Raw genomic sequence first — 13432 nt, forward strand, 5'->3', positions numbered from 1 at the left:
AACGTGACAATGGAGACAGTTGCGTTACTATTTTACTTATTTTTGGGGAAAAAATGCATTTCTGGAATAGGACTTATTCAGTGTAAAGAATGTTAAGGAACTATACGCAGATGTTTGTTGTATCTTGAATATACAACAAAAAGTTTGCCCCCGTTTTTGATTACATAATCAACCAAAACCTTCTAAAGCAAATATAAAGCAAAAAAGTTGTTTTTATTGATGACCGCACCTCGATATTCCCCAAAAATCATCGTTCCAAATAAAATTATAAATAAGGAATTAGTACGCTAAATTTTTTTTTAAAAAAAATTAGATCTATTTCTTTCATAAAATTTCGAAAAACTGAAAAACTGATTTAGTTAAATAACTTGTCTGGTACGCTAACTATGTTGAAAGCTTGCTGTGGGGTGCATTTAATGGATGCATCTAAGCCAAATATAAAATTTGAACTCTAATATTTGCTAATGCTTACTACAAATTAACAGATCGATCCAAAAAGAAACTCACTACATTTGACCAGTCATTAACAATTGAAAACAATTATCATTATAATCCAAATTGTAAGTTTCAAGATTTGTAAATATTATAAACTGCAGCTAGAGAAAATGCAGATAAATTGCGTGCAGTGTTCATTGTATCAGATTTAAATTTTCATTCTTTTATGTTAAACTATTGAAGAGTAAAAAGTTTGGCGAGATGGCCTTGATTAAAAATTCAGGATACGTCAATGAGATATGTGAAAAGTTATAAATTGTCTTGAAAATGGACCAGACAGGCGATCTATCAGACGATTTTACTAAATTGAAAAGCTTTTATGCCAGGCTAGGCAATTTATTTAATTTACTACTAGAGTAACCCACAAGCTCTTGTATCCAGAATTGAAAAAGGAAGTAATATGTGACCCCAATGCTAGTAGAGCATTTGTCTTGACCCACCGTCTATCCGTATTACCTCTCACTGGGCATGCAAAATCTATCACTTAAAGCATTTATTTAATCAATAGTACCAACTGAGATAAAGATGTCCTACCTTTTGGGTTTACCAGGCTCCATTGAAAAAGCGACCAATTGTGTAGGCCGGAAATAGTTTCTAATGCGAAGGATAATCGAATTGAGAGTATTTTAATTCGTAAAATTTCATGAAGCCAATACTTTAGTTCCGTTTTAGCTTTCATATAGACGAATAGATCCTAGATAAAATAATCTGCAAGCCATGTCGAGTTCTAAACAAATAATTAGGAATAATACAAATTAAAGAACTTACAAAAAAGTTAATTAAAAAACAAAAAAAACGCGAAAATAAAAATCTGTAATTTCTAATATTATAGGAAGAGTTTTGGATTTGAAATTTACGATTAAATAGGAAATAATAATAATAAATGGCTGTCAAAGTTTTTGTAACGCATGTCATATCAGTAAAAATTAAAATTTTGTGAAGATATTATTCAAAATAATCAATTTTTGTCTACAATTTTATGGGAAATTAGAACATTGAACCATCACTACTGTTTAGAATTACCAGAAATTACACGAAGTTAAAGATTTCGTAACGGGAAATATTTGTTACAATTAGTTGCGGCCTCCGTCCTCAGGAATGGACGTTCTTTGGAAACAATCGACGTAAAGGCTGTTACCATTGACTAATGAGTTCAGTTTAAAAGTTTAACAATTCAGCTGCTATTGAAGAATTAAGAATAGCGTATCTTGACGTTTGATTTAACTTCTGCAACCGTGGCGGAAGCTGATATTTACATGGCTTCATACTAGACCCCTTAAGAAATTACTTTTTATTTTTTATCAAATTTACCAATTAAATTATTCAATTTAACTATTTATAAAATTTAAAGAAAAAAATTTAATTAAAAAAAGTTGAGAATTAGTTTATCACTTTATTATTAACAATTTTTTGCGTTATATTTTGGTAAAAATCTAGCAATGGTTGCGATAATTTCGGCTTCGGCAGTTGGCAACTTGTAAATTCCTTTAGCTTAACACATTCGTGATATAAAACTAAGAAAGTTAGCTTTAAATTAGTGACAAAAGTAGAATTTGAAACCATTTTAGTTACCATGGAAGACAACAGGACTGAACATCAAAAGATAGAAACATTTGCTGATATTACCGGGTATTCATATGATATTAGCAAACAACTTTTAGAAGCCGCTAATTTCAATATGGGAGTATGTAAATCTACTATATTTTATGTGTTTCCATTTATCAAAATATTAGCAGTTTTTTTTTTTTTAATAAGTTGCTAAACTCAAATTTAGTATGCATCTAACTATAAAAGGCATTCTCGGTTTTGTAATTATATTATGGCAAAATTATTCCATTATTTGAACTGTTCATTGCACAAATAGATTAAATCCATTTTTTGAAATTGAAATATTTTATATTTAAGCGTCAAAACACTTGGGATTCAGTCAGCTTTTGCTATTAATAATAAATTTCCCAAGTAATTAAGTTTAACAACATAAAAGACAAAATTTTTTGTTAACCATTGAATAATAATTATTTAAGTAGCCATTTTGATTAACTCTAAGCATTAATGTAAATCATAGCAATAATTAAACTAAAATTCAGTAGCAGTCCCACAATGATAATGGTAAATTTATTTGAATTTATACGTAATTTTAAAACCTTATTTCAAACGCATTTCTCCCACTTTTTTGTTATATGGAGTTAATCGAGTTGTGCATTGAACCGCTAATTTATCATTGCTAAATTCCGCCATATTTCTTTCAGGACGCCAAATAGCTTTAAATAACGTTACTTAGTTTTAGTCTTGCACTTTTATTTTAATAGTTTGATTTGTCTCATTCGTAAAATAATACCGGTCCATGATAAATATTATAATATAAATTCTTTAGCGTTTATAAAAATGGCCAAGACAAAAGAAATAACCTATAACTTTTTTTTTTTTCCTTGGCTATTAATATAATTGTTCTAAGGAATTTATAATTTTTGTTTTTTGTTTTAATAACAACAAAAAACAATAAGCTACGTTTTACAAACAGCCTACAGTATCATTTCTGCTTTCTAAATTACCTGAAAAAGGATGGAACAAAACGTAAGCGCTTCTTTCAATTATTTTCAATGATTTTAGTTCTTGTACCTCTTAGTTTTTGTACTTTTTTTTTTTTTTTTTTTGAAGGCTAAAAACTTGAAGTTCTACTCTTGATGAATTATTTTTAGAGACCATTATGCGAGTACTTAGCCAAACTTTTATATAAAATATGAAGAAAATCGTGACATTTGCCTAAATAACCAAAAAATGTATGAAATTTTATATGTTGCCAATAATTCATGTTTGTAATTTGGTAAATCTTTTGAATAGAACATGTAATTACTGTTTTACGAATACTAGAATCATTTTCTTCAATGAGAATCGTTGGATGTTCAATTTTATGCAGAAATTTTTAGGTATAGAGCACCCAAAAACTTGGATTTTTAACATCTAGTCCCGCTGCAAGAATGTTTATAACTTTTTATTTTATTTAATTATTTTATACAATTAAAACGCGGAGTATTATTTATTTTTTACAACAGAAATATCTGGATTACGCGTTCAGAAGCGTCACTTTGTAGTTTGTTTTATTTTTTAAAAAATACGTAACACCAGATCGGTCGCATTAGATTCAACTCTTGAACATTTTTTAAAGCAGATTTGTCATGAAGATCTTGTCATAACCTGTACGAAGTATAATTAAAATGGTACCTAATAAAAAAAAAACGTTTGGTAAACACATCCAGAATCTCTCAGACTAATTTGTGATTGTACACAATCTATCAGTGAACATGCTTCGTACAATCACAAATCAGTTTCTAAAGATTCATTTGGATAAAGAATCAAACAAAGAGGCACAAGTAAACACATGAAACTGACATAGAAATAAAATTTACTAATGATACTATGATTCTATCTTCTTCTCCAGGTAGCCATTGAGTCATACTACGGTGGTTTCTCTGAGGAAGATGAACTATATGAACAAAGGAAACAAAACAGACTTAGGCGTAAGCGTCTATTTGCCGCTAGAAGTACATCACCGAAACCAAGGTGTGAACATAAAAACGTTTTTTCTAAAGTTATTAACAAATATATACCTAATGCAGAGGGGGGGGAAAGATGATTCCCGTTTCCAATCAACTAGTTACAAAGTTAGAACTTACTGTTACTGTTGTTTGTCTAAATATTTGAATACATAAAGGGTTATATTATATTGTGGCCTCAGTATAGACGGTAGCGGAGCGTGCATGAAGATGCTGTAGTGTCTTCTTGTGCAACAATAGTTTTTTGGTCTGCAAAACTATAATTTCTAGAAAGAAAATTAGTCTATAAGTCATTCTCATCGCCTAAACGAGACAATGGAGGCAGTTGCGTTACTATTTTACTTATTTTTTGGGGGAAAAATGCATTTCTGGAATAGGACTTATTCAGTGTAAAGGAAGTTGAGGAACTATACGCTGATAAATATCTTGAATATACAACAAAAAATTTTGCCCCCGTTTTTGATTACATAATCAACCAAAACCTTCTAACTCAAGTCAAGTTAATACCCATTTCAAAATTTCTTTTTGTACAAAGCATGGCGAGAATGGCAAATTTTAACTATTTACCAGGCATTAATTAAAACATAAACTAGTTTTGGGCATGCATACTCATGCTTGGTCACATCTAAGCTGCACGCTTTGCCTTAATACTACGGTACACCCTGACGATGCCTGTTTAAGACAGCATAACAAAACCCATTCTCTACTACATGCGAATTTCCACAGAAAAAAGGCGAATTTAAAGCGAAACTTGCGAACTATCCAATCGTATGCGTACGTGTCAAACTAGTTTATTTTAACATCATTTATTAGGTCTTTAAGAAAAAATAATATTCATAATTTGAGAAATAACTAAAACTTTTCAGTTTATTGAGGACAATAGGCAAAAATTATTATTGAATGATATTTCAATCACACTATACGTTAAAGGTTTTATTATATTTAAATTTTCATAAATCTTATAAAATTTAAATGTAAATATTATCAAAAAAACTAGAAAACCAAAAAATAAACTTTATTAAATTAAAAATTCTCTTTGTTCCTGCTAAACGCTTCCAGCTACCGCTGCACTCAGGATCTAGCTTTAGACTATGTCCTCTGTTTAAGAAGAAATAGTCTATTATCTTATAATACATTTTAGATAGTATAATAAAAAGTAAAAAACACTCTATAGCTAAATTATGTCCTCTATTTCTTTTACATTCGATTGCGGAACATAATGATTTTGTACACACGTACTTATCAGTGGTAAAAATTTTATTCTTATGTCCTAGCGTTTAAAATTGATCAAATATAATTTAAAGATCAATTTTCTATGATCTTTGGATTACTTTGTTTTCTTACTTAGGACCAGTTGCATATTTTCAAAGTTGCAGTTTTCAGGAGAAATGTACACATACCTATACGAGGGTCGTTTGAAAAGTCCGTGCAAAAATAAAAACTACTTAATTTTTTGGGGTAAACCTTTTTTATTTTTCAACATAGTCTCCTTTTAGGCTTATACACTTCGTCCAACGCTGCTCTAGTTTGTTGATCCCTTCCGAATAATAGGATTTGTCCAAGTCTGAAAAATAGCCATTCGTTTCTGCAATCACCTCCTCGTTTGAATAAAATCTTTTTCCCGCCAGCCATTTCTTCATATTGGGGAACAAATAGTAGTCCGAGGGAGCCAAGTCTGGAGAATAGGGGGGATGTGAAACGAGTTGGAACCCTATTTCCATTAATTTTGCGACCACAACTGCTGAGGTGTGAGCTGGTGCGTTGTCGTGATGGAAAAGGACTTTTTTGTGGGCCAATCGTGGGCGTTTTTCTTGCAGCTCGGTTTTCAAACGGTCCAATAACGATAAATAATATGCACCTGTAATAGTTTTACCCTTTTCCAGATAGTCGATGAGGATTATTCCTTGCGAATCCCAAAAGACAGTCGCCATAATCTTTCCGGCCGAAGGAACGGTCTTCGCCTTTTTTGGCGCAGATTCCCCCTTGGTAACCCATTGTTTAGATTGTTCTTTGGTCTCAGGAGTGTAGTGATGTATCCATGTTTCATCCACAGTGGCGAAACGACGCTTAAAGTCCTGCGGATTCTTCTGGAACAGCTGCAAACCGTCCTTGCAACACTTCACACGATTTCGTTTTTGGTCAAGCGTGAGCAATCGCGGCACCCATCTTGCGGATAGCTTTGTCATGTCCAAATGTTGATGCAAAATATTATGTACCCGTTCATTCGAGATGCCCACAGCACTAGCAATCTCACGCACCTTCACTCTTCTGTCATCCATCACCATATCATGGATTTTATCAATGATTTCTGGAGTAGTAACCTCAACAGGGCGTCCAGAACGTTCAGCGTCACTTTTGCCCATATGGCCACTCCGTAGATTTTGAAACCACTTATAAACTGTTCTAATCGAACGTGCAGAGTCACCATAATGTTTATCAAGCTTCTCTTTAGTCTCCTGAGGCGTTTTGCCTTTCATAAAGTAGTGTTTAATCAACACACGAAATTCTTTTTCGTCCATTTTTTGAAAATCACTCGACTTCCTCGATTCAAACGAATGCCAAACACAAAGAAATAGACCGATCTGGCTGAAACTTGGTGTGTGTTCTTCCAAGAGATGCTACTAACTAAACATAATCTCGATACGCGCCAGTGGTGCTATCTCTCTGACTTTGCACGGACTTTTCAAACGACCCTCGTATTTACGCGGTAGATATGTCAGTAAAAAAAAAAAACCGTGTGCGATTTGGATTTCATGCAAACTAGGATTTGTAAAAACCAAATGCAATGCCTCAACATGAAGCTTAAGATTATTTATTTATATTATATAATTTAATTTTCAGTTAAAGACATTGCCAACCTGTGAATAACATGTTTTGAGTACAATAAACTACATCTGGGATGTAAACTCTCTGATTTTGTTTTTTGCAACTTTTTCTTTTCAATACAGTAGCTACTGTCACTGATTACAATTTACTTCAATGCAATAATAAATAATTTTTGCTAAAGATTAACCGCTGTGTTACAGTACGGCTGAAGGTGGGGGTCCAGATTGTAAAAGACAACGCTTGCAGTTACAAATACCTCCTGTTAACCAATCGCAACCTATCACAAGAATCCAGGTATAATTTTTAGATAGATATTTATTTGTTAAAAACTTCTTTTTTTAAAAAAACAAATACATTTCTGGTCAGCTTATAAATAATATAAAACAAATGAAAAACAAAATGAAATTACAGATAAAACGTAATAATTATAAAGATGTAAAAATCTAATTGTCAAAAAAGGCGTAGAATTTCTGAAGTTTCATTAGTTGTTTTTGAAAATCTTCAATTTATAGCTTGCCCAATCATTCTCTTTTAAATTTCCATACTTTCATCCATGTTTCTCTCAGCAACAGAATACTCAAACTCAAGGTTTAATATTGCTGCTGGTACCGTAAACAATATTCTGGCGAAAGTCAAGAGTAACTCATGGTCCAGTAATGTAGCTCTGTTTAATTCAATTGCCCGTTCCACATTGCTCTATTCAGTACAAATCTGGGGACTAAGGTATTTAGACCGTTTAGAATATGCCCAAACAAATTTTTATAAACGTCTTTTTCATTTATTAAAATCTACTCCGTACTACATAATACTGTTGGAAACTGGATTATCTCATATAGCCACCTCTGTTTTTAAGCTTGCGCTGAAATGGTTTTGCAAAGTATTGGAAATGGATCGATCCAGATTACCACGTATTTGTTATGACAGACTATTACATCTCGACTCTTTACCGTCCAATAATATTAAGTTCAACTGGGTAACCCAAATAAAGGATTTTTTTTATAAATGTTGGTTACAACCATCTTTGGGAAATGCAGGATCCATATGTAATCCGTAAAAATCTAAATGTAATTTTGTCAACATATGAAACCAATTTACACAACACTGATATAGCCAGACTATACTCCTCAAATTATAGCATTTATTACAGAAATATTCCTTTAAATATCTCGAATGATCAAAACTATCTTCTACTCTCTCTACCATTTCCTGTAACTAGTATATTGTTCCAACTCAGATCTTGCAGTAATTTCTCCATTAAAATCGTCCACAAAGCAATAGCCTATTTAATAAATCCTAACCAGATCTGTACACTTTGTAATCTCCATCAAAATGAAGATTTATTCCATTTATTCATTACCTGTCCACTTTATGAATGGATGAGAATAAAGTATCTTCCTCAATTATCAATCCCAACCACTATTAGCAGAGAGGAACAATTATTTCATTTACTGTCGCTGCAATCGAAATCCGACTGTGTAAACATTTATAATTATATTGTAAATGTAGTTATGTTGCGCTCATCAATGCTTAACGATTGATATAAGTTATAATGTAGTACTAAAATATTTAAGTTACAATTTAATTTAGAAGGTCAATTTTCATTTGTTATGATTATTTTATATTATGTAATTTTTTATTTTTCTTTATTTAAATTATCTTTAATTTTTATCTTATATTATTTGTGAAGGCAACTCCTTCTGTACACCTTTTTGGTAAAAACAGAATAAAAAAAAAAAAATTCCATACTTTTGCAGGTACTTCCTTAATTCTAACCAGAACTAGATTCTAGCCTACACAACAACATTGATCTTACTTTTTGTAAAATCAATTAAAAAAGATTATGTTAAATAAGTTTGATAACTATGTGTCCAACTCTTCATTCCAACCAAACTTATTTATCGCTGAATATATGAACTTGTTTATTGTAGAGAATTTGACTTCAACTATTTAATGATTCGCTCTTACAATAAGAAGGGCATTTTTTCTAACAATTAGAGTCAAAATATTTAAAAATCCTGATGAGTATTATGTTTAAAAATATTACAGGAGATTTCTTATTTTCTACCGCCCTTTTTTTTTTGTTTTTTACAGATTCAGTTACCCGGCGATATAATAGCAGAGGTTTATCTTAATTACAGTCACACGATAGGACATTTACGAACAGCATTAATTATGTATCCTTACTATTTTTATGGTTTAAGCATATTGAAACATTACGATTAGCTTACAGGAAAAAGAATTGGCTCAACATTAGTTAGCAATGGTCAGTCGGCCCAAGAATTTACTATTATTATTTTTTAAAGCTGTATATTTATAGTGATTTAAAAACAAAACAAAACAAACATCTTAAATAAGCTAGAAAAAGTGGGAATTAATAAAATATAATACAAACTTTAATTTCTCTAATCATCAGATCGAATTGTAGGCAGAGCTATAACTGACATTTGCCTCAATTATACTTACACAATCAGTCTATTTTTGCCATAATTTCGTATTCAAAGAGTAGAATCCCTTTTTAGGAATGACCTAACAAAACAATTTCGAACAATAGGATGAAAAAATAATTGCCATTTCAGTCGTGATACATTTATTCTGCCGAGCTTTCGACCTAGGGGACTAGGTCATCTTCAGGGCTAGTTTATAAAGTAATATTTTTATATTACAGGGTTGGTGTGTCTTCTGTCTTGTCTGTTCATGGACTGAGTGTGATCGGTCTGTCTTAGTCCCTAGGTCAGTGGTCGGCAAAGTGCGGCTTCAGAGCCGCATGTGGCTCTTTGGCTCCTTAAATGCGGCTCTGGCACAAATATCCACGGAAGGCGCAATAATAATTTCATTTAAAAAAAACTTGGTAAGAAAAAAATTACATCTTATTTTGATAAATTAAAATTCTTCTATAAATCGAGAACATGTATAATTTTTTGTTTAAGTTAAAAGATAGATAGGTAATTAAAATTTTATATTGTAAAAATACGTAACGAACATCGAGTTTAATTTTATTAGTTTTCGTAAACGTAAACACAAACCATGTACAAGCTACCGGCTGAAATTGTTCGTATGTTATAGCAGGTTTCAGGAATTCAAAAACAGCAGAGCAACTTTAGTATTTGTAAAAAATCCTCTTATTGCTACGATAACCGAGTTGAAATTTTCTCCTTTTGAAATTGACATTGGTAGCTTTGAAATACAATTGCTGGATTTAAAAAACAAGGAGATATGGCGCTCTAAATTCGAACGTCTTTGTGTTGAATTGGAAATATTGGAGAAGAAAAAATGTGATCTTAGTTCACAACACAAGTGGTCTGCTTTGAATGACCTGGAGAAGGAAGACATGATCATTTTCAACGTTTGGAATAGTATTCCTGACTCTTACGATCAGCTGAAAAAGCTCGCGTTTGCTGTTCTTTCCCTTTTCGGTTCTACATATATATATGCGAACAATATTTTTCAAGCATGAACATTATCAAGAGTAAACTGAGAAGTCGTCTTATTGATGAGAACTTGGAATCATGCCTAAAATTAAAAACAACAACATACAAACCTGACTTACTCAAACTTTCCAAGGAGATGCAAGCACATTGTTCGCATTAATAAATATTTATTAAGTATGAAATTTAGTTTTATTTAGTGTACTACTTATTTAGTGTAATAAAAGTTTACTAAACAATCAGATTTGGCTCCCAATTTTTTTTTAAAATTGTAATGTTCATATTTGGCTCTTCGGCTAATAAGTTTGCCGACCACTGCCCTAGGTCAAAAGCTCGTCAGAATAAATGTATCACGACTGAAATGGCAATTATTTTTTTCATCCTATTGAAACTATGAATCAGTCACCCAAAAAGAATGAACAATTTCGAACAATTTTTATTGTTGCTGCTCTATAACTGGAGTAAATTTGATAACCCTTTTTAGGTGCTTCTAAAAATGTTTGTACCGGAAAATAGTTAAGATTGTATAAAGGCAAAGAATGGTTAAAAAACCACGTATTATTACACGGGTGTTTCTTTTACTGCATTTTATTGCCAATTTTTTTTGTCCTCATTGTCCTCTATGTCCCAAAACGAAAATTTGCATTACCGTTTTCATGAAACTCAAATTGAATGTTTTTTTTTTAGGAAAACTAAAAACCAGAGACGTTTACGTTCTTTGTTTTGTTAATAACGAACGGTTAGCTGTTCATGAAATTCATATTCTATGTCTAAACTATGTACTAAATTATATTTTGAACTTTAATTCATCAGATTAGTCAATTTAGAGTTGATTTCAACTTCATTTACGTTAATGTCTCGCACTAAACTTGCTGACTAGTGGGATTTGTACGATCTAACTTTCACTAAACGCCATCTTTACCTTTAAGACGATTTATTTACATTTCGATAAATTGTTATACCATTTCTTTTTTTGTAACAAAAATTTGATAAAGGGCCATTCTCGGGGAAAAGCTGGAGTAAGTTGCATTCCAGTGTTATGTACGAATAAAAATTGCATACCAGTAAGTATAATACTAAAAACTTCGTACTTTGAAGTGTCAAAAACTTGTGCGAATGTTCACTCCGTTTTTTGCATTTTTGTTTTTGGTAACAACTGCATTTTCTTTATATTTGGTTCTATTAACTGGACAAAATATTTAATTAATTTCTTTAAATTTGGTTCTAATAACTGGACAAAATATACCGACTATTATATGTTCTTTATGTATTAACTTAATCAGTATTTTCCTGAAATAACTTGTTCAGAAAATTCCCGGCGTTGAAGAATTACGTATTTTCATTAAGTTTGATGGAACCCCCACGCAAGCTGTTATTTAATGAATCTACTTTGGGCGAAGAAGGTGTGATTAACTGTCCGGTTGTCTTGACGATGGAATAATTTGCTTTAATTTTATGTTTAATGTTTTGAATTAAAATTATACAATTAGTTCCTTTTTTTTCTAAGTCAATTGCTTTTAATTTATATGTTAAATATAATACTAGATATAATTTTAAAATAAATATCAGATATTAATTAATTAAGACTTATTATATAAATGTGTTTCACAGTATTTTCATGAAAAATAAATGTTAATTATAAAAGTTAAATATAGTGTTTTAATCATCTGTCCTAAGTAGTCAGTAATTAATAATCTAGATCAGTATTTGTCCAATTCTAACAATATAAGAGCTATAATAATGAATAAGGGTGACCTCTTAATGAACGTCGTTACTCAAAGAGCAAAAATATATTTATATGATTATTTGGAACACCGTTCCAGATTCTTACAATGTATAAGAAACAGTGTGAGAAACATTAATAGCTCTAATTGTCTCAGTAAATTTATACCGCGATGTCATTAGAAAGTACTACTTCTACCTCTGATGAGAGGACAACAATGAGATGGATTTTTTTCCAATTTGTAGAGTAGATCTGGGTGCCAAAATCCAGTTGAAAGACTAAGCCACGTCTAGAAAGTTACCCAGTCAGTAATATTTATTTGGGTAGCGGTGGAAATGGTTTTAACGTTTCTAAAGAACTGTGACTTGGAGAAGGAATAATATTTTGTGATTCAAGGATGGTAATTAGTTGTATGAGAAGTATTTTAAAGGGTATTTGATAACATTGGAAGAAGCCTAATAGGCAAAAGCCTATCTTAAAGAAGAGGATTCATTACTGGAAGATCTATACGGTTATCGGATAAGAATAATAATGGAATTTTTCCAAGGCAAAGGAAAATGAACAGAACGAAGGATAGAGTTAAACATGGTACTGAAACAAAAGAACATGGCTTCCCTAGAAATGTTAGTTGTAATCAGGTCATGTCCAGGAGCTTTTTCTGAGGTAGGTCAATAAAGATTTTGGAAGGAAGTATAGGTTTTGAAGGATGGTTCAGAGGAAGAAGAATACCAAAAGTTTTAAAGGACATAAGGTATGATGTCGATTTTCAATGAGTAAAGTGATACTCAAACTCAAAATGATTGCTCTAGGGTTTTGAAAGTATGATTTAGTAGAAAAAGATAAAAAGAAAAAAAGATGTCTACAACACTCAAAAAAAAAAAAAAAAAAAAACAAATAATAATAAAAAGAGAATAATAACAAGATGGCTGATTAGATTATGCAGGCTGAGCGCTTTATTTCGGCAAGCTTTGGCTCGCAAAATTAACTTATTTTCCTGTCTCTTTTTCATTAGGGTAGCTGTAATAAAGAACGATCTTCGCAGGACCTGCTTAATCATGGTAGCGCCACTCCTCAACACCTACTTTCTATTTATACCACCTACAGGAAATTAAATTTCACTACCTTGCCACCGGTAAATAAGAGATCCAATGAATAGGCCACAGAATGCAAATCCAGCAGCCTGTATCAAATGGGAAACTTAATCCAAATTCCTAGTTAATCCTTATACTTATTTCTTTCTTTTTTTTGCCACCTTCAAAAACTTAATTGAAAATTATTGCAGTTCTAATAAGTCTCGCCAAACTTTTTTTGGACACGATCAACTTCTGTAGTCTTTAGCATCTTATTATCTCACCACAATAAATTTCTTTCTCAGTCATTTAAATTTTGTATTATATTTTTTTTTTATT

The 13432-nt window shown here is 31.4% G+C and overlaps 1 protein-coding gene across 2 annotated transcripts; it reads left to right on the top strand.

The window, feature by feature from the left end:
- The first annotated feature begins 1965 nt into the window (after positions 1-1965).
- LOC141461808 (uncharacterized) lies at positions 1966-12812 on the top strand. 2 transcript variants are annotated; one of them, XM_074143150.1, is made up of 5 exons: positions 1966-2179; positions 3935-4056; positions 7076-7169; positions 8967-9049; positions 11609-12810. In XM_074143150.1, the coding sequence occupies exons 1-5, from the start codon at positions 2069-2071 to the stop codon at positions 11739-11741; spliced, it is 543 nt and encodes a 180-aa protein (XP_073999251.1). In that variant the 5' UTR covers positions 1966-2068; the 3' UTR covers positions 11742-12810. The 2 variants fall into 2 exon arrangements, with proteins under 2 accessions (XP_073999251.1, XP_073999252.1); XM_074143151.1 differs by lacking the exon at positions 1966-2179 and adding an exon at positions 2723-3069 and having other exon boundaries at positions 11609-12812.
- Positions 12813-13432: the final 620 nt, after the last annotated feature.

The sequence above is a fragment of the Rhodnius prolixus genome, unplaced genomic scaffold (assembly GCF_049639745.1).
Source record: "Rhodnius prolixus isolate KJV_2025 unplaced genomic scaffold, Rpr scaffold_12, whole genome shotgun sequence".
In the NCBI taxonomy this organism is placed as follows: domain Eukaryota; kingdom Metazoa; phylum Arthropoda; class Insecta; order Hemiptera; family Reduviidae; genus Rhodnius; species Rhodnius prolixus.